This window comes from Scomber scombrus, chromosome 10 (genome assembly GCF_963691925.1).
Source record: "Scomber scombrus chromosome 10, fScoSco1.1, whole genome shotgun sequence".
NCBI lineage: Eukaryota > Metazoa > Chordata > Actinopteri > Scombriformes > Scombridae > Scomber > Scomber scombrus.
The window spans coordinates 28,373,619-28,395,771 of record NC_084979.1 but is presented as its reverse complement, the minus strand read 5'-3'; the positions used below and the strand labels follow the sequence as shown (position 1 = coordinate 28,395,771).

Sequence of the window (22,153 nt, the reverse complement as noted above, 5' to 3'; positions counted from 1 at the left end):
TACTGAGAATTATAATGAGGAAGTAGGTTCATTTTTGGTATCAGAGCTGCATGCAGCATGTCTGCCAGCCGTCCTCACACTGACCAATAGTTCATTCTGGCTTCATTAGTCTGTAAACCTGCTCTTAATTTACCCTTTCCAGTTAAGATTGTTTTATGAGCTTCCATGAGGTCAGCAGTTATGATATAGCATTATACAATCAACTTATGGATACCAACATTAATGTCATTATTTACACCTTTACTTTTTCTGCTTTGACAAGTCAAAATTTCGCACACTTGAACAAGATAGTCAGTGCACTTTTGATTTATATTTTGTCTTTCTCTGTTAACTGCAAATACACACTGACATTGTAAGCAACATATTTCTGTCCATCTCAGCACTGCACAACAATGACTCCATCTTGTGGCGAAACTTAGTTACTACACCAATGATGTACAACGCTAGTGTATTATTATATTATTATTTATACCTGTACTTTTTCTGCTTTGACAAGTCAAAATGTTGCACACTTGAATCAGTGCCCTTTTCACTTGTATTTTTTCTTTGCTGGGTTCTCCAAAAACTGCAGATACACACTGACATAGCAACACATTGTTTCATCTCATCACTTCAGACAATGTACAGGTATAAATGTCTGTTTTCAAATTATTCATGTATGTTACCAAAATACAAGTGAACAATACCCAACTGTGGTATAGCCAAAAAAATATATACATTAAATAAGTATTGGGGCTCCAGTATATATGGCTACATTACACATGTACCACCGTTTGGTCCTCGTAAAACAAGCTAACTAAAATGTTAGCCTGGCTAATAGCATGATATGGCTAACATGTGTAACAACCCCAACCCAACTTCTACATACACATAGGAAATAGGAGGACACGGTTAACTTTCTGTCACTGGGGCCGTCTGCACTTAACTCATTGATATGTACATTCATGACTCATATACTGTCTGCTTATCTTCAAATTATAATAATACATTTATAATAACTTTTATTTATAAAGCACTTTTCAAGCACATAGCCTATTAAGTGCTTTCCAAAGGTAAAAAAAAAAAAAAAATTCAAACACAGGCCAGATTAAAATCAATAGCAAGAAATAATAAATAAATAAACATAACATACACACATCCAAAGATAAAACACTCAATAAAAGGAATATCAGAAGAAGCAGCTGAACCAACAGCTGAACTTGTACACTGTTCTGAGAAAACGCCCTTCTATACAAGTAAGTGTTCAGATTTAAAGGCAGTGACAGAGTCAGCTGACCTGATGCTTATAGAAACGTATTCCTGAGTCTAGGAGCCAGAACTGCAAAAGTTCGATAATCCTTTGTCTTTAATTTATAGTCTGGAATAATTAAAAGATCATGACTGGAAGATCTGAGGGGCCTGTTTGGACAGTATGGTGTAAGGAGTTTAGTTATATACCCCGGTGTCAGATAATTTAGAGCCTTGTGAGTGCTTAGAAGTACTTTAAACTGGATCCTAAAAGAAACTGGAAGCCGGTGAAGTGAAGCCAAGATTAGTGTAATGTGTGATAAGCACTTTGTTTTGGTCTTTGGTCTAGCAGCAGAATTTTTAATAATCTGAAGTTGCCCAATGGCACAAGGCAGGTGCTTTTCACCAGGTACCGCCCTCCTCCTCCCTCCGCTGATTAAAGCAGCTGTGGCCCATCAGGGCTTGGTGTTTAATAACCCCTGGAAAGCTGGTGCCAGGGCAGTGGGCCTTCTGGCAGCGTGCTGATCGTACCTGTGTGGTGGTGTGCGCATGTGTCCACTGGCGTTGTCCTATTGAGATATCTTTAAGGCGGCTTCCCTTATTTGGGAGCTTGTTTTTGGTTTGATCTTTAATAAATCACTGCCTTGCAGTTGCCATAGTTTGCTTGCTGGTTCTCTTTATTGTGTAGTTGTTCTGCTTGCTACTTCCCCCTCCCATAGGCCTTATTGGGGTCGTAACAACATGTATAATGTTTTCTGTGTTGCTGAAAGAAAGAATTGATCTAATTTTGGAAATGTTTCTTAATGGATAAATGCATGACTGAACTACCTTCTTTACATGTTGTTCTAGGTTCAGGTCAGAGTTCAGGATAACACCAAGGATTTTTGTAAATGACTATGTTGTGAGTGAAAGGACCAACTCATGGCTGTATTTGTTTTGAGATGTGTTCAGGGCCAATGATGAGAACTTCTGCTTTTCAGAGTTTGTTAGTTAGGTTACTGGAATCAGAAGCTTTGAAAGACAAGTACGGTTGTGTTTTATCTGCGTAGCTATGGAAGGAAATGTTGTGATGACAAATAATTTGTCTCATGGGTAACATGTATAGTGTGAATAAAACCCCAAGATTGATCCTTGATGTATTCCATGCATAACCTGTGCAGTTCTTGAGATTAAAATCAAACATGAAACATAAACATCACCTGAAGAAAATTAGTCTAATGCAGTTCCAGTAATACACATCCTTCATTTTAGAGTGATCGACTGTATCAAATGCAGTCCTGAGGTTGAGCAGTATTAGTGTAGTATTATAAATACACACAGCAACACATTGTTAGCAACACATACCTGCTGTTGTTTCACCTCAGCACTTCATGACAGTTTACTACTGCAGCCAAAGGTTTCTCCTGACAGATAACAATCACAAACTATGAGCTGTATCTTGTGGTGAAACCTAGTTACTACATCAACAATGTACAATGCCTCTGTAATCTAGTTGGAGCACAATAACTGCTTATAGATCAAACAAATATCAACAGTAAATTGTATGCAGGAAGACACACAATAGAAAAGAATATAAAATAAACAAATATGTGGTTGGTGTCTTGGTTTGAAAGCAACTCTCCTCACAAAAATATCTGCTGTGAAAAAGGTCCACTGATTTGAAGATATAAGGACGACAACTGGTGGTTATTGGTAGAAGTTGGATGTGTGTTTATTGGTTTGTATTGTATTAGCAGTGAACAAACACAGAGAACTTTAAAGTGAAGGAGGAGACATGTTCAGACCTTCACAACTTTGAGCTTCATTGGGTTAAAAGCTCTGAAACCTAAACTTATTTGATCAGAATGACTTGAAAGAAGCTTTCCACACTAAAACACACTGTCTTTAAAAACAATATTTTTTATATTTTGTAAATAAATCATGACGCAGACCTTATTTAGAACACATATGGGATTAAATGGTTTCACATTACCAATTAAGCTCATGCAATACCCTCTTCCACCACCAGAGGGCCCCATACTCTGAGAAATTATTACATTTTGCTGTAAGAATGTGTTTTCCCCCTATATATAAGTGATTCTTCATCATAAAAATCAATTGTGTTAATTACACCATAAGATCATAATGATTTATCAGTAACTTAAAATAACCTTAATTTAGGAAAGCGAGGAATTACTATGTGAAAATTAGTTTGTGTTCACCCTAAAACATCTTGATCATGATCCAGTTAATAGTCAATAAGATGCATTTTTGCAGGTTTCACATGAGCATATATTTTTTTGGAACAATTCAGGATGGATTCACAACTTTTCAAGGCTGTCTTACAACAATAGCCAGGAGTCAAAATGAACATTGAAATAGTTAAAAAAAAAAAAAAAAAAAATATATATATATATATATATATATATATATATAATAATGATCATTCCTCCTTTTCAAACCATTAGGAGATCTATTCATAATGCACTTACAATTTAAGTGATGGAGGACAAAATCCACAGTCCTACTTCTGTGCAAAAATAGATTTAAACGTTTATCTGAAGCTGATAGTCACCCAAATGAGTCAAATCAAGTTGATATGTTTCAACATTACAGTGTTTTTAGTGCCAAAGTATTTTTGTTACTATACTTCCACCACAGGTCAACAGGGAAACACTAAGAGGGAATTAGATGCTAAAAAGACTGTAAATATGTCAGCTATCACTTGATATGACTAACTCAGACTGATGACGCTGAATATAAGCTTCACATCTACTTTTAAATGACTGTGTTTGTCCACCATCACCCCCATTTCCACTGAAAGCACATTTGAAGGAGATCTTTTAACAGTCAGTATGAATAAGAGGAATGATTACAGCAAGGAAAACCTCTGTCTGTCATCATATGGACATCTGAAAAAAAAACTGCGAACCTCCTCTTCCCCTTGCAGCCAGTCTGGCACGGTTATAATTTACAGTCAGTCGGTGACTATTGGATATTTCCGACAGCACGTGAACGCCACCCGTGTACAGTTCAGGGTATCATGGCGCAGAGGAGGCCAGACAGATCCGACGCATCAAAGTTTGATCTCAGCTCGGCTTGTAAGCTGTTATCTCGTCTTACTCTGTAAAAAAAAAAACCCATCACATCCAGAGAGGACTAACACTGGTAAGCTGACTAAAACAGTTTTTGACGGTTATTGTTTACTCCAAAAAAAAAAGGAGGAGGATAGCTTTAACACGAGCAGCAAACGTTACATTTTGTACGATAGGAAATAGCTCTGAGCTCCGTTTAACAAAATTACACTTTTATGTCCTTAAACGGCGTTGAACGTGTGTAATGTCATTATAATAGCTATAGTTTTATGTGTAAAGCTTTAATGTGTTATAAACAGCTGCCTTAATAGTGGATTAGCTTTGACAGAAGTTGCTAAAAAAACAGTTTTTAACCATACTGTGCTTGTTGTGTCATTAACATAGTAATAAATCACATTATTGGGCTTTTAGTGATATTATATAACGTTGTGTGTGTGTGTACGGGTCATATCTGAGCTATAATCTAGTGTTAGCTCTAACATTTGAATACTGTCTGCAGGCCAAACAAGGCTGTGGATGGAGGAGAGTGACTTTTTTTTTTTTTTTTTCCCAAGAGCAATTTAGGTCTGAAGTCTCACTGAGCTCAATAATATGGACATGTATGGCTGCATGGCCTCAATGATACACATGGTTATTGTAACCTAAGTGTTGCTAAAGGAGGAGGAATGATAGGAATGCAGGAGGGGAGATGAAACAGCACATTACTTTATATAACAAGGGTTTCTGCTGGGGCACTGACATGGATTATTCCTGCATGCATACAAGACTGATGAATAATGTGCTGGTTTATTTAATTGGAAACAGACATACTGATAGAACAGTGCTGCTTGAGCTAGGATTGGTTCGCTGAGAAAATATAGAGAAAAAACATTCACTTAAGTAAAGGTAAGTGACATTTAAGAGTCGCAAAGATGAGAAAATATCAAAAATATCTTAAAAATAGTTTTAAAAGCAGCATCAGATTTGTTAAAATGTACATTTTGTATTTTTGTTGGTATTATGTCATTTGAAATGACATTTGCACCATTTAAAAAAAAAACAAAAGTAAGACTGAATGCTCCTGAAAATGTCAAATGGTGTAACCACAAAAGAATGATAAATATTACATATTTTATCACCCTACAGTGTATTTAAGTGGACTTATACTAATAATTACTTTATTTAAAACAAAATTAAATTAAATGGTTCCTGATCTCCATGATTCCCCAGATGAAATGTAATATTTAGAACAATTGTATTCCATTACCTTTATTTAATATAAAAAAGTTATATGTAAGATCATGCCAAACTAGTTGATATGGTGTTTTATTGAGAATTTACTGTTTTTAAGCAAGTTGAATTATTTTATGGTTACACCACTTAGACATTTTTGCCATAATCTTCTAATATATTCTCTCAAAAAGGATTTAAAGCAGAAATTTGAGACTGGATCCACAAAAAAAGAATGTGTGCAAGTTATTCATTTCACACACTTTAAATTTGACTAAACCACAAGGACACAAAATAATGTTATTGACCCATAAATGTAGCAGAACTGCAACTATTAATTGATTAGTTGCCAATTAATAAATTAACCACCAATTATTTTGATTAATGTTTTGCTTCCAGCTTCTCAAATGTGATCGTGACCAGCTGATATCGGCCCATTGCAGATACGCCAGCACACAATTCTAGTTACAATTTGTCTCCATACAATAGTGACCATTTTATAAGCTACATAATCATCACATTAATAGATAATGAACATCTTGGTTAGTAAGTTGCTGTTCTAATTGAAACCTGTCACATCCTGTTGTCTCTGTTGTTTAGTTTATGTCTTATTTTGAAAGATATTTTTTGCAGTTAGTTTTACTTCCTGTGTTCCTGTGTACTTCCTTAGTTAATTCCCTCATGTGTTTCACCTGTGTCTTGTCTCACTCACCTGTGTCTATATAGGTTTTGGTTCTCAGTTCAGTCATTGTCCGAGTCTCTGTGTTAGTTTGCTCCGTGTGTTTCCGCCGGTGTTCATTTGAAAGTTTCTCGTGTGTTGGAATTGAAACTACTATTTCTTCAGTAAGACTGAGCTTGCAGTGTCTGCATTTGGGTCCTACCACCTCCGTCCCTGACAGAAACCGTCACATGATCAATCCCCCCTCAGATTCAGAGTCTCGCCACAGCTGGATGGCATGTGCAGGATTGCATCATGAGCTCTTGGGCTGCAACCAATGATCATTTTTGTTAGTGATTTGTTTCCAAATTAATAGTTTTTTCTATAAAATGACAGAAAATGTGTGATTGTAATGTGATGCTGACTTCTTCAAATGTCTCGTTTTGTCTGATCAACGTTCAAAAATGCAAAAATATTCAGTTTATTATTATTCATGGTGAAGGAAAGCTTAACATTCTCCCTTTTTAGGAGCTGCTACTAGCACACGTTTTGGCATTTAGCCTTTAAAAGAACATTCAGTTATCAATACAGTAATATAGCTCTAATAAGCTCTGCAGCACTATTCAGATGAGACACAGTATAAGAACATTTCTCATCCTGTCTCTCTATCAGCGTTGTTGCTCGTGCTGTTCCTCCTCAGCGAGGACTGAGCTGAGTGTTGAGGTGGGAGTCTGGGGGTTGCCTTTTTATGGCCAGGCCTGGCTCAGCTGTGGAGAACCGAGAGTTTCTGTCGCTCCACGCTGAAGGCCGCCTTCATCAGCCTGGAGCAACATCAGAGAGAGCGAGCAGCTGTCGTAGTTGTCGCCTTGTGTCGGTCCACCAGGTGCAGTGTTAAGGCCTCTTAAATCTGAATACTGTGACATTGGACATCTTTATTATTGCAGAAACAATAAAAGTTTATTCCCTTCTTTTTATATTCTCCGTCATGTATTTTGATATTCAAAGTAGCCCAAGCTAAACATTTGCAAACAGGCTATTTCTGCACATAATAAAACCTTTTTCTGCTGTTGATACTGAGCGGACAAAAATGCAAAACAGCGTCAGAGCCTGTATGTAAATGATCATATTGGTGGTAATTGCGAGCTTGCACCTGCAAGAGGCAACGCGAACAAGAGAGAGAGAGAAAGAGAGAGAGATGGCACAGTGTGAGCAGCTACATGTAAGATGAGTCTGTTTTTGATTTAGCTTGTTTACATGTACAGAACAGCTCCCACAAAAACAAACCCTCGCTGAATACTTGGACTGTTGGGAGGCACATAGTTTCATGAAGCTGTGGCACACAGTTATGCCTCGCAGTAAATAAATCAAAACTTTTTTTTCCTTTTTTCTTTCTAGATTTAAATGGTGCAAGATGTTTTTTGTTTTTTTACAAGATAATGCTTCTGCCTTTGTGAAACTTTTGGCGTTTATAGTTTTGGCCTTTTTAGGATGTGAAGGGTGGCGATATCAATCAGTCCTACTGACATATCTCCACAACTGTTGGATTGAGATTAAATGTTGTACAGATGTTCAATCAGACTGATTTTGATGGTCTCCCAACCTTAAACACCCTGATGTAGCGCCACCATGAGAGGAAATATGGGAACTATGAATAAATAGTAAGGCTGTTGGAAAAAACTTTGGTAGAATATAATTCGAACTGTAAAAAAACAAACAATCAATCAAATGCTGAAATTACTATACAAATGTGTAATTTTATATATATGTGTTGGCTAACGTAAGAAAATCTGGAAACTCCCATCGGGAAAATAAAATGCTTTTGTTGCATCTGAACAATGTCACAACAGAAATGCCAGAAAGCATCATCTACAGAGATCATGGCGTTGGCAATACATAAGCCTGTGTAATTACATCGGAAATATTAATAACAGACTAAATTTGAATTTTAAAAATTATATCGAATGAAATTGAAGTGGGATAATTGAGGAAAATTGACAGCCCTAATAAATAGGTAAAAAAATGAGTAGACAAATAAAGTAAGATGAAATAACCTCTGAGCTGCCAGTTATACAGGATGCTTTAGAGTGCTATACATGGTGTCTCAAACAGAGAGTAAGAGAGTAAGTAGATTATTTATTCGACCAGATAGGCAAGAAATGATTCCCAGATAGCTGAAAATGTCTTTTCACTTGTTTCGAAAACATTGCAGCAGATTTGCAAACATTTGTTATTCTGATAAACAGACCATATAATGGGAATCTACATAGTTACTTTCTCACCTGAAAAAATATAAAATATTAATAAAGTGAGTTATTAACAGTCCCACTGTGAAAATTGCGATTGCTTTTTGTTTTGCTTGTCTAAAGATACCCAATGCATTTTGGGATGGTTTGTTATGTCGATGGTTGTGTCATGCCGAAGTGGGCATGGTTTAATTTAAACTGGGTTGTAAAAACAATAGTCACACTGCCACCTACTGGATGCACGTGGTAGAACAGGCTCTACTTGCAATTTCTTTGAATGCAAGTTGTGTGTTGCAAATTGTGATTCGTGCTTCTTGCATTTTTGGCACACTCCATCTGAGAGAATCGTGCCAAAAGTCACGTGAGAAGGATGATGCAACTGAGCGTGCAAACAGGAAGATCAAATGCAAATCCTGTAATGAAGGTTTGTGAGTATGACATTACGGTTGCAATTTCTTGTTTGCATTTTTGCAGATCTTAAGTTTTAATTACAAACTCTAAGATGCAAATATTGCATTGCATAGCTGTTTAGCATTTAGTTCAAAGCACATCTGTGCTTAAATATGGCTTCATAGAGCCACTAACTGGGCTGCAGAGTCTAAGATGCAGTGGTGCAGTGGTGAGGAGGGGTGTGTCAAGTTGAACTGGACTCAACTTTGACTGAAACGCAACCCGTTGGCCAGTCACTAAGGTTGAGTATCACTTACATTTGAATATGCAGCTCTTCATCAAACATTTTTGCTGTTCCTCTGTTTTATTTCTAATTCATCTGCTGAACAAATGGCTCCAAATATCTCCAGATTTTGATTTTGTGTCGACTTGTATTTATCAAAACAAAGCTCCACTATCTCAGCGATAAACACACTTTATGTCCTTTTAAGTTCTCCACAATAAGAAATTTGTGTTAGTTAGTTGTCATTGGAAAGCTTTTAATATGAAGCAGCAGGATATGTTTTCATCAGCAGTAACTTAACACGGCTCCGATACGGCTGAAAGCAATCAGGAAACAGTCAAATAAGGCTGATATCTAACAGATAACAGAACAAGAAGAAATTTTAGATGCACATGTGCCGGTAAACTAGGAATGATATTTTGAAAGTCCCATAAGGAATCTATCTTATCAATACTTATTTGAATTCTCAACACAACCTGCTTTCACGTTGTCATGGCACAGAAATTTGTCACAGAACGATAGTAATTAAATCGGCACCCTTAAAAGTACAGAGTTCAGTACCCAACCTGACCAATCACATTCATTTCGAACGCCGTATTCGACTGCTAAACATTAAAGGAAAACATTTGCCACTTTGATAACTTTCCAGAGTTGTAAAGTCCCATAGAGTGTTACAAACTGCTTTGTGGTGTTTTTGTTCCTGTGTTTAAATCCTTAAATACATTAATCTGTAACTTCAACTCGACTTCCATGATCGTATTTGATTGTCTCACCAATACATCAAAAAACAACCCCCCCCCCACCACCATCGTAGGGATCCTGGATCACCAGATTTGGTCTGAATGCTGCTTAAATTCTGTTCTTGGATGTTTTAGAGTTTAGTCAGTGCCTGTAAGTCAGGGTAATTACAGAGTTTCTACAGATAACCCGACAACAGCATTAAACCCTCATCAACCTTTTTAAGGAGTAGAAAATAACAACCGTCCTCATGAAGTCGTCTGACTAACAGCATTAAACCTCTCTGAGTGTTTTTGACCTGAATATAACTGCAGGTCATGAGTCAAGCTTCAGGGGCAGACATGATAGATATTTTACTGTACGTGATTATAGGCGCATGAAGTCAGGCTGTGTAGGTGGGTCGGTGGGTGGGTTGCAGCCATACGCTGCCTGTTAAACTGGTCTCCTATCTGTGTGTGTGTGTGTGTGTGTGTGTGTGTGTGTGCGCTCCTCTCTCATACCAGTGAAATTGTTTCTGCACCTCTAGTTTCTCTCCCTCTGACCTTCCCGCTCTCTCTCTCGTCCTTTGAGAGTTTAGATTTCTGTCTTGTTTCTATTCTCGGAGCTGGTCGGTAAACACACTGATTGTGAAGTTGCTCAATACTTCAAACTGCTTGACCCGCCCTGTGTTAGAAAGAAAAAAAACAACAAAATGCAGTGAAACGTAAAACTAGACGTAGAAATAGTTAATCAGTTTAGTTGCCAAATATTTTGATAATTGATCATTTTGAGTGCTTTTTTTTTTTTTTCATTTCTCAAAGTATTTGATTCCAAATGGGAATATTTTCTGGTTTCCTTAAAATTTTTGGATGATAAACTGAATACTCTATGGGGACGTTTTAGGACGTCACATTAGGCTCTGGGAAACAGTTATCGACATGGATAGGACGCTGCTGCTCAGCCATCAGCCAGTTTTTGGCCACTCACGGTATTGCAGTGAAGAATCCCTCCATGTGGCCCAAAAAGCATTTTTTCCCACATACACCAACATTGGAAAAGAGACATCTTTAAAAATGTTGGACAGGACACATCAAACTGCAGACAAGCTTAATTATGACTCTTTCTATTATGTTTTTTTGATCCATGGAGGTTTTATATTTGTAAAACTTTCCCCGAGCCAAGAAAATCTGTGACATCATCACAATGTAAAGTCCGTGGGCTGAGCGGGAACTCACGGATGGGGCCAGCAGGGGAAACACTACTGCACATATTCAGTGGGCTGCATACCGTGGAAGTAGACTTGGAAGCTAGAAACATGTTTTGCATGTCTCATAGGTCTCATAGGATTAAATAGGCGCCATTTTTGGTGGAGTATCCAGCTCTTATAATACATCCACGCCTTCCATCAGCAACACCTGTGATCGGTGGCATGAACTTAAATAACCATGTACCCCCCTAGTGTTCGGGAAGAGAATTACATTTAATCTAAATCAAACGCATGGCTTCTACAACACACATTTTGCGCCTCCCCTGATTTGACAGTTACATTGCGATTTTGATAAAATTACGATTAATTGTTCAGCCCTACTACTTTTAACAAGAGTATCGTAGCTCGGCGGTGCGTAATGTATGTGGTTGACAAAGTGGCAGAAAGTGACGGTGAAAGCCAGCTGAGCAGTGGAAAAGTTTGGCAGTAAGCTTACAGACTACAGTTAATAAATGCTGAAGCTTCTCAAGACAAACAAACGTCACATCTGTTGTTTCCAACTGCTGGAATAGCAAAGGACAATGGGTTAGGTTAGCCTAACCTGACCACCAGGCTTACTTATTAAGGTGGACTGACCTTTAAGATGGATTATTCTATTCTTATGTTAGTGTCAATCTCAGCCTCTCCCACTGTAAACAGAGAACGGCTGCTGAGTCTCTCCAGGGTTTGGCTCAACACCAAACACCTCCAACCCCCCCCCGATCCCTAAAATCAGTCAACCAAGAGGAAACACCGAATCGACTGATGAATCAAATCGATAAAGAAAATAGTCACTTAGTTACAGCCTTGTATAAGACAACTAAAACATGTAGGTAAGGAGGTGATTACATAGTTGAACGGCTGCAGTCTTGGAAAGGAAAACGTTTTCTCAGTGGGAATTAAAAATCACAGACGTGACCGAGCAAAAAACAAAACAAAAAGGAAAGCTCATCACCTCTGTGTAAGGAAATGCGTTTACCTTCTCGAGCAACAAGACAATCGCTTACACAGACGTGAGGATGGACAGGACGTGTGTGTTTTCTCAGTGCAGGTCTGGGTTGTACAGTATGTAACAGAGGCCCCATCTGCCCTTCAGGAGAGCAGTTTGATCCCTCGCAGAGCTGCGTGGACGGCTGCATTGTTGAATCCCTGTGAGGAATGTAAGTCCTTTGGCCAGAGGACCAGAGAGGCTTTATTACAACCTTTAAACAAATCTTCTGTAAGCAGATACCTGTGTATTTTGAGAAGGAATGATCATCTCCAGATATCAACAAGTAGGTTTGGAGAGACATTTAATACTAGTTGATACTGAGTCAGGAACAATACGTGGTTTTAAAAGAAGAGTTTTACTGATTTTTAACTTGTGTTATTTTTCTGCTCGAGTGAAAACTAGAATTTAAACCACAATAAAATGTTTTTTTAAATCCAGTCAACATCTGAGTTAACGTCATGATTCACAAGATTATATTACAGTTAACATTTCAAAAGTTGAAGCAATCTTTTCAAAACATTTTCTAGGATCAACATTATTGTTTCTTATGTGTTTGACTCAATGGATTGATTGGATGAAGAACATTAAAAATACACTTTTTTGACAGTCACTAAAAAAGTATAGAAGAAAGTAGGGCCCGACCAATACTGGACTTTTGGATGCTGATACCGGAGTAAAAAATTCTTCTATCGATATGTGCCAATAATCTCATGTATACAAATATACATAAACACACATTATTTGCAGTGATCTCTCAAATGTGGTTATCAAACATTTGTGAGAAATACATGTAATGGAGGCTGTGATATTTTACAGTTTCACATTGAATTTTGAAACTGGAAATTAAATAACTAATTGAAAAACACATGTATATATTAAACCTGAATATTTAAAAACAGGATAAAATATACATAAATTGCTGCCTGTATCTTTAAAAAATATATTGGCAGATATCAGACCACATAAACACTGATGCTGATATATCTGTGATAGTCCAATATTAGGCGATAATATCAGTTGACCGACACTTTTAATCTCGTAGCCAAATGTAAATGAAAGATAGTATTAATTTAAATAGTCAGGGAGATATTTACACAGTCAGCATACAGACACTAAAATAAAATGGTGGACGATAAATGTATTGAACCATATAGTAAATATTAGGTATGTGCACTGGCCCTTTTTTTAATGGGCGCCTAATCTGTGGGTATATCCTTTACAATCATGTTAGCAATGAGAGACGTAACGTTAGTTTTCTCTCTGAGACTTTTGTCACACTTTTAATTGGCTGTTACAAACGTTGATGTACTAGTTTGGTGATTAGCATCATGTCCGTCTCCCTCAGTAACCGTCACAGCAGACAGCAGCTTTCTGTTGATCTGAAACTATGATAGCTCAACTCTGCTCCACATATTTCACACCTGACAAGATTTTCCTTTACTTTCTGTAAGTTTTTCCACGCTGGACTTTTGTGTGGCTTTGTCTGCATCGAGTTCCCTCCAGTCAGCTAGCTAGCAGGCTAACTTAGTACAGAGTCAAAGTATCCGAGGGCAGGAGTAAAAATTCACTCCGTGTCAGGTTCATCTTCAAAATAAGGTGGAGGTATTCATAAAATCTTAGAGCTCCTCCTGGTGGCTAAAGGTGAAAATTGCTCTTCAGTAGCCTAATTAATTAACTAGAGTACTCAGCTCGAAGGTCGATGTTAGACCCCGCAAACAATTATTCTATTCTTCTATTTTAATGAAACATTATTAGTAAATATATTTAATCAATTTCATCACAGTTCATCTAATAATTTGAGATATTTCAGTCGGTCCAAGGTGGTAGACTGAACAGAAGATTGTTCTTTCAACATCTTGCCACCATGTTTGAAACAAGTATCTTTAATTGAACTTTTGAGACTCTAGTATTAGTTTTTGTGTCTGTAATCCATCAATTAATCATATCACATCATATTCTGTAAGATTTAGGCTCATAAGACAAAAATTATAGAACGAAGTGGAGTTATTTTAATGTAGGGCATACTGGCACATTAAAACTCTGAGCCAGCGGTCTGTACAGTAAATCTATTGTTAATTTAGAGTTTTTGACACTTGAGCAGTCCCAGTTTCCGTTGGTCTGTTGTTGTCGGAGCGGGTCTGTGCTCCTGTGCTGCTTCTATAAGCTGATTAGTGGATATTATGACAGGAAGTTGTGTGTTTTGGTCTGACCATGGAGATGAGGCACCGGGCTCAGCTGGCTCTCCTCTCAAAGACCTCTTACTCACACTGACTGACCACAGAGACATACCAGTGAGTGGGTGGAGGGTGGGAGGAGGGGTTTGTACTCCCCACAGCTTCAGCTTCAGAGCATGTTAGGTGTTCTCCCCTAAAACTGCCCCCACCCTACCCTGGAAATGGACACTGCTGGTGTATTTATAGCCCCAGAGCACAAGCCAGCTCTCTTTCTTAAACACGGGTAAAGAGCTGGTCGCGTTCACCAGATCTGAGCTGTCGTATTTTCTAGACAGTTGTGTAACTTTGCTTGAGAAACGTTCCTAGAAGGGGCTCGTCAGGTATGAGAAAGTATTTATATTTTTTTATTTTATTTTAATTTTAAAAAGCCTGAGTTAGTGGTTGGTTATATTTCTTACACATTTGGCTGGATAGTTTATAGAATTTATAGAGTGCTGCTGAACAGGGCAATTAACTGATTTAAATCACCTTAATTGTTTAGTTTTAGGTTGTTTTTTTTAGGGTTTTGAGGTTGTAGGGTTAGGGTTACTTATCACTTTTGTTAATCTTTGATAGGACTTTTGAAACTGTGAAAAGTCATCATAACTGTTACTAAATGTCTTTATTGTGTTAGGATTCATATTTGACAATGTTATGGGTTTGTAATTTGGTTGTAATCTGATGTATTTTTATCTGTTTTAGATGTTAACAGCGTTCTGAGCACAACCACCAGAGACTGAGACACCCAGAGAGAGAGGCGAGATGGAAAAACCCGTCTTACAGACTCAACCGTCCACCCTGCCTTTTTTCGACACTGCTCACGCCTTCAACCTGCTGCGGGGAATCCATGAGCTTCGTGCCGAACGGAAGTTTTTCGATGTGACTTTGTGCGCCGAGGGCCGCGAGTTCCACTGTCACCGCACCGTGTTGGCCGCCGCCAGCACCTACTTCCGGGCCATGTTCGCCGGGACGCTGAGGGAGAGTGTTATGGACCGTGTAGTTCTTCATGAGGTGTCAGCTGAGCTTTTAGGCCTGCTGGTGGACTTCTGCTACACAGGACGAGTCACCGTCACTCAGGATAACGTGGACCTCCTGCTGAAGACGGCCGATCTGTTTCAGTTCCCGTCTGTCAAAGAGGCCTGCTGCGCTTTCCTGGAGCAGCGACTGGATGTTTCCAACTGCTTAGAGATCCAGGACTTTGCGGAGGCCTTCGCTTGCAGAGAGCTGGCGGTCAGCGCGCGACGCTTTGTCCTCAAAAACATAATGGAGCTGGCTAAAGGGATGGACTTTGAGCGGTTGCCGTGGAAACGCCTCCTTGAGTTTGTGTCAGATGATGAGCTTAGCGTGGACAAAGAGGAGACGGTTTATCAAATTGCGGTGCTCTGGGTGAAGGCCGACTTCCAGCGGAGACTGCACTACTGGCCCGAGCTCCTCCAGCAGATCCGCCTCCCGTTCGTCAGGAGGTTCTTCCTGTTGGCTCATGTGGAGAGCGACCCACTGGTCTACCTGTCACCCACCTGCCTCCGCATGGTGAACGAAGCCCGCAGCTTCCAGTCCTGTGAGTACGACCGACACGACAGGCCGTGCCACCGCATGCGGCCGCGGCCATCGACAGGACTGGCAGAGATCCTGGTGGTGGTGGGAGGCTGCGACCAGGACTGTGATGAGCTGGTGACTGTGGACTGTTACAACCCGCAGACCGGACAGTGGCGCTATCTGGCCGAGTTCCCCGACCACCTCGGAGGAGGTTACAGCATAGCTGCCCTCGGAAGTGACATGTATGTCACAGGTGAGTTACATGTCGACACTAAAACACTTTTCTACACATTTTCATTCACAGACGCACAGCACAATATGTTTGTCTTTATTTTAAGATTTTTCGGCTTTGCAGTGCAGAGATGAGAGACAGGGCTAAGAGTTATGACACGCAAAAAAAAATCTGCAGCTGGAAACCAATAGTAGCTGCAGTTATTTGTTATTTATGCATCTGAATCAGTCGGCGAGCTGCGTACCTCACATCACAACATCTGTTATAGAACAAATTATTCCTATCAGAAGGCACAGAGCTGAAGTTGTCTTCAGAGGTTTAGAGGAAAGATCAGGGAAAATTAAATGACTGAAGCAGCCGGTTCTCAGTTTTGGCATCATTAATAGTGGCTGAAAGGTGTCAGACTTATTGTTATTGTGGTAAAAGCCTTAACTTGAGCTGTTTAAATACGCCATGAAACGGAAGTTAGAGCATCTTTATCTTCTGCTCTGTGGCGTATTTCCCAGTGAAGTTGAACATTTGAGTAACGTACAGTCAATTAATCTGTAGATTATTTTATCGATTAATACATTAGTTGTTTGGTCCAAAAATGTTAGAAAATAGGGGAAACTTTTGGTCACTCGTTTCTAGGGCTGCAGCTAATTGATTACATTCTTTATTATTTGAATAGTTGTTGGGTCTATAAAAAAGCCAAAAAGTCAGTTTCATACTCAAGATGTAGTTCACAACAGAAATATATTTACTTTACTATGCTAGAAGACTAAAGAAATCTGAAAATATTCACATTTTAGAAGCTGGAATCAGAAAAATGACTTGAAACAATTAATCAATTTTCGAAACAGTAGGAGATTTAATTTAATAGTTTCTAACTAATTGACTAATCATTGCAGCTCCAAATAATTGAATCCATAATGAAAAGGAAAGGATGGAGTGAAATGTATTTTGGCGCCATCAGGTCGTCTCGTCTGGTGTTTTGAAGTTCATACTCAACTGCGTCTGGTGTCCTACTTACTGAGGATCAAACCGCAGTCACTGTATGTGTTACAGTCACTGTGTGTATGTGTGTGTGTGTGTGTGTGTGTGTGTATAAACGCTGCAGTCAGTAGATTTCCATTCCCGCTCCTTCATCTTATGAAATGGACGTCCCGGCAGTGCTTATAAATAAACTGCAGGCTCTATGGCGAGCGACTACTACATGTGTGAACAAGTGAAAGTGAGGCAGGACATGATGTGCTGCCAAGAGCTGCAGCGGTGTGATCATTATCATCATCATCTTCTTCATCATCATCGTCGTCATTACCGGCAGACAGTCTAAAAACATGACCTGAGTTTCCCTCTGAGAAATCATCTTTAAGACTCAGAGCTCGTGACTCCTGCAAGACACTGATAGCGAATCATAAATTTAGCAACATTAGATCAACCCCTCATTAATAGAAATAACAGCAGCAGCGACATATGATTACATAATGTCGACTGGCAGATTCTAATTAAACTTGATGCAATTTATTTTAATTTATGGTTATGGTTCATATTTAGCATGCTTTAAATATGAATAAAAAGGTTATTTTCAGAGGGTAAAGTGGACGTGTTGAGAGGGAGAACTGCAGAAAGCTGCGTCAAGTGAAAAATATTATGTAATGAATTTTTTTTTTAAAGAAAAAAAAGGCTCAATATAACATAACTATATGAAAATTAAATGTGTCTTACTTTTGAGGGATGAAAAGTCCTGAATTTTAAATTTTGATATGATGGTTAAACTGTGAAATCATTTTGACCTGCAGGATAAAACAATAGTTAAAAGTTGTTAGTTATCTTGAACTGTGCAACTAACTCTGTAAGTTAGTTGTTTTTTTTATGACTTAAACTTTTATTGAACATTTTCAATACCACACCACAATACCACCATAAACAAACTAAGGAAACAAAGAAAAGGGAAAAAAAAACATCGATCTAAACACCAGCAAATACCAATATACATCACGCACAGACAAAGAAAAAAAAAGGAAAGGAGAAACAAAACGACAACAACACCAGGCCAAAGCAAAAAACAAAACGAGAACATACAGGTCAGAGCAGTCCCAGTAATCATAAGATGTTGCGTATATTCCTGCAACCAAAACCCCTGCAGCCCATCCCCCTCCACACTGAGAATCATGGCACCGAGTCCCTCGCCACGGTGCTAAGAATAAGTACCCCTGCGCCTAACATCGTGCCCTACGCCTAAAATTACAAAGAATTAAATTCTAAATATTTGCTCCACTTATTAAGATATTTTCCACCTCTTTCTGTCTGGTTCAAAGAAATCTTTTCAAAAGCAGCTACTTTACTTAATTCCAGAAGCCAGTCATTGAGCAAGGGCCCCTCCGGAGACTTCCACCCCCTCCTTATTATCTGCCTGCCAATCATGATACTAGTTTGTACCAGTCTGCTACTGGTTTTGAGATATGCTTGAGAGGGTGAGGATTCCCAAGAACGTATAACCCAGGCCCAAATTCGTATTCGGTCTCCGTGATCGCCACAATTTGATCGTGAATACTGTTCCAAAGTCAATAATCTTTGGGCATGTCCAGAGGGCATGCATTAACCCTCCCCTGCCCTACACTTCCAGCAGTCTGGGTTTTCTTTCGGACCCAGCCTGAGTCCTAGGTCCCTTTCCCAAACTGTTTCAAGAGCCGAAACTATCCTGTTATGATCAACATCGTTATCCATGAGTAAGGAGTAGTAAATAGGGGCCTCGCGACCCAACCCGAAAATGGCTAAGATGTGCTTTAGCAAATCCATACCCTGAGGGGCGGATTGAGGGGAACTAAATGTGCATACCAGTAAATGTCTCAATTGTAAATATCTCCTAAACTGATTTCTGGGCAAAGTATATTGTTGAACAAGTTTCTCAAAAGATTTCAATGTGTTGTCCTCGTATAAATCCCCCAGGGTACAGATGTCTTTTACTACCCATTCCTTCCACACAAAGGTGGATTTACCTATACACAGTTTGGGATTAGCCTAAAGACCGGATGACAGACTCAAGTTAGGACTAATTTTGAACAGTCGGTAGACCTTTAATGGGGTGGGTTCGGGCATCAGGAGGTAACCTAGCTGTGATATAAGAAAGAGGAGGGAGTGCCATATAGACAGACTGCTCCATCTTAAACCAAGGGGAGGCTCTTTCAGGGGGCAGTGACCACTGTGCCAGGTGCCTGAAACTGAAGGCATAATGATAGAATAATAATTTAGGAAGGCCCAAGCCACCCTTCTCGACTGGCTGTTGTAATTTACCAAGGCGCATCCTGGGCCTCTTATCGTTCCATACTGTGCATATTTTGTCAAATTGCTTGAAATGCTTACTAGGAATTGTTATTGGGAGAGACTGAAGAAGATAGTTCACTTTGGGAATGCTGTTCATCTTAAGAACGTTGACTTTGCGCCATAAAGACAAGAACAAAGGAGTTCACCTTTCCACATCAGCAGAAATCTAAAATAATAATGGGTCAAAGTTTTTTTTGACTATATCACTTAATTTACTAGGAAAAAAAATACCTAGATATTGAATGCCTTTTTCGGGCCACTGAAAGGGGCCTGCCTGAAAAAATGATTTGGGACAGTAGGACGTCAAGGGGAGGGCCTTCGACTTCGACCAGTTAATCCTGTAGCTGGAAAATTTTGAGCATGAGTTAATTATAGTGAGTAATCTGGGCACTGAGTTACCGAGGTCTGAAACAAAAAGTAGGATGTCGTCTGCATAAAGCATTCATTGTAACTGTAAGGTAGTTGAGACAATCAACGATTGATGTGGTTGCAGAAGAAACTCTTAAATGTTTTAGTTTGATAGATAAAGATGTGACATTTTAAGTATTTATATTCTGGTGCCTCAGTTTAGGGAATGTGACATTAAGTTCAACCAATTAGGAAAGTAAAATAAGTCATTCATGTTTTGAGTTGTTGTTAATTGGATTTGATTTGGAGGAGCTATTTTATCAGGTACACTGTCTCAGAAAAGACAACAGCTATGATAATTTCGATTTTAATTTAGAAAGTGCAGAATTCAAACGTTTGCTGGTCCAGCTCCAGATTCTAGCGAGTTTACATTGGATATTTTTCTGTATTATATTGGATATTTCACGGTGCTGCTTGATGCCACAAATGGAAATCTTTGGTGTTAATGGTTCAAACTTCACATCTGTGTCTGTCAGGCGGCTCTGATGGCTCTCGCCTCTACGACTGCGTGTGGCGTTACAAGTCCAGCGTGAACGAGTGGACGGAGGTGGCGCCCATGCTGAAGCCTCGTGAGTACCACAGCTCCTGCGTGCTGAAGGGTCAGCTCTACGTGGTGGCGTCGGACAGCACCGAGCGCTATGACCACGCGCTGGACTGCTGGGAGGCCTTGCCGCCGTTGCCGCACCCCATGGACAACTGCTCCACCACGACGTGTGGCGGACGCATGTACGCTATCGGCTGTCTGACCGGGGATGACGCTATGGCCATCCAGAGCTACGACGCAGACACCAACCGCTGGTCCATGGTCAACTGTGGACAGATCCCCCCGTGGTCATTCACACCCAAAACTATGACCCTCAACAAACTGATCTACTTTGTGAGGTGAGGAGACGTCATTTATGTATCTGAACTCTTTAGAAAGGATCAACTATCTGACGTTAAGACACTGATAGTTTCCTTTTAGAAAATCAGCATTGAAAGTAGGAGGTCCAGGTCAGTAATCTGTCATCCCAACGTCTACACCCCCAGGTTACTTGTGAGACGAGAGAGCACAGAGAACTCAAGGGAAGAAGTGTAATAGTGCGATAGTCAGTGAACAGAACTGGTTGTGGTCACTTTGGCAGCTTTTTGACATTGATGTGTTTGTTTGTCTTTAATTTTAGGGATGATTCAGCTGAGGTGGACGTTTATAATCCTCAAAAGAACGAGTGGGGCAAAATTAGTCCGATGAACCAGGTTTGTATTTCATGTCAGATGTTTGTCTGCTTGCATGATACAGCTATAAATGAATACATATAAATAATAGTTCATTTGACGTTACTTGATAACAGTAAAAGTGATAAATGAATACAGCTTTTTATATGAGTCTTAGAGGTTACTTAGAGCTTTATCCACATGAAGTGTAATTTGTTACTGTTACGTTAAGTTTAATTCAACATCTTAATTTAATTTCTGTGTTCAGGTTCATGTTGGAGGCAGCGTGGCAGCCCTGGGTGGTAAATTATACGTGTCTGGCGGTTATGACAACACATTTGAGCTGTCTGACGTGGTGGAGGCGTACGACCCGGAGACCCGAACCTGGACTGCTGCTGGACGACTACCTCAGCCCACCTTCTGGCACGGCAGCGTCAGCATATTTCGTCAGTTCATGCCTCAGGTGTCCAGTGCGTTTGAACCTACTGACATACCCGAGTCCAACGCCATTAACCTGCACCGGCACCAGCGTCACCAGGAGCTCCACAATCTCAACAACAATCTGAACCAGAACCAGAACCAGGACGTGAACCCGGCGCACTGAGTTTGGACCCTGTCACATTATCAGTCTGTTCCCTCTTGTTGTACCATCAGTAGTTTACTGTGAATTTACCTCATCACAATGCTAAAGCTGTGTAAAGCTAAAGTGAAGACTGAGCGTGTGCACACTAGTCCGAGCTCCTCCTTATCCACTCGACTGTCAGACCGTCACACTGAAAAAGGCTTCTCATCTGGAGCCGTCTCTTTAGGTTAGCGGCTGCTTCTTATCACAGGTGTGGAAGTTAAAGGTTCCCTGTGGAGACGAAAGTCATGTTTACATTGATTGTCACACACCAAAACACATTGTGTGTATCCTTAAGCTCTAACAATAGCGTCAAATGCATTTTCTTCCTCCAAAACATTTGCAGAGCCTATTTTTTGAGTATTTTAAATTGATGTTTACTAGTTCGCAGTCTTCTTCTTCCCTGCCTTTGATGGCGCATGCCTAGTCTTGTGATACCAGACAATTGGAGATCTCCGCTTACTGAAGTCTGGGGGTTTCTAAATGCACGGTAGTTTCTTGAACAGTAGCAGGAATGGCTGCTCACAAACCTACACCCCTTACATTTAATTAAGGACATGCTTTATTAAAAATTATAGTTCATTCTCCACTGTAGTAAACTGCA

General features: G+C 39.6%; 1 protein-coding gene across 1 annotated transcript; it reads left to right on the top strand.

Annotated features, from left to right (window-relative positions):
* Positions 1-4,270: 4,270 nt before the first annotated feature.
* klhl21 (kelch-like family member 21) lies at positions 4,271-21,547 on the top strand. The gene is made up of 5 exons (XM_062427816.1): positions 4,271-4,374; positions 14,954-16,040; positions 20,210-20,615; positions 20,897-20,969; positions 21,196-21,547. The coding sequence occupies exons 2-5, from the start codon at positions 15,014-15,016 to the stop codon at positions 21,529-21,531; spliced, it is 1,842 nt and encodes a 613-aa protein (XP_062283800.1). The 5' UTR covers positions 4,271-4,374; positions 14,954-15,013; the 3' UTR covers positions 21,532-21,547.
* The last annotated feature ends 606 nt before the right edge of the window (positions 21,548-22,153 follow it).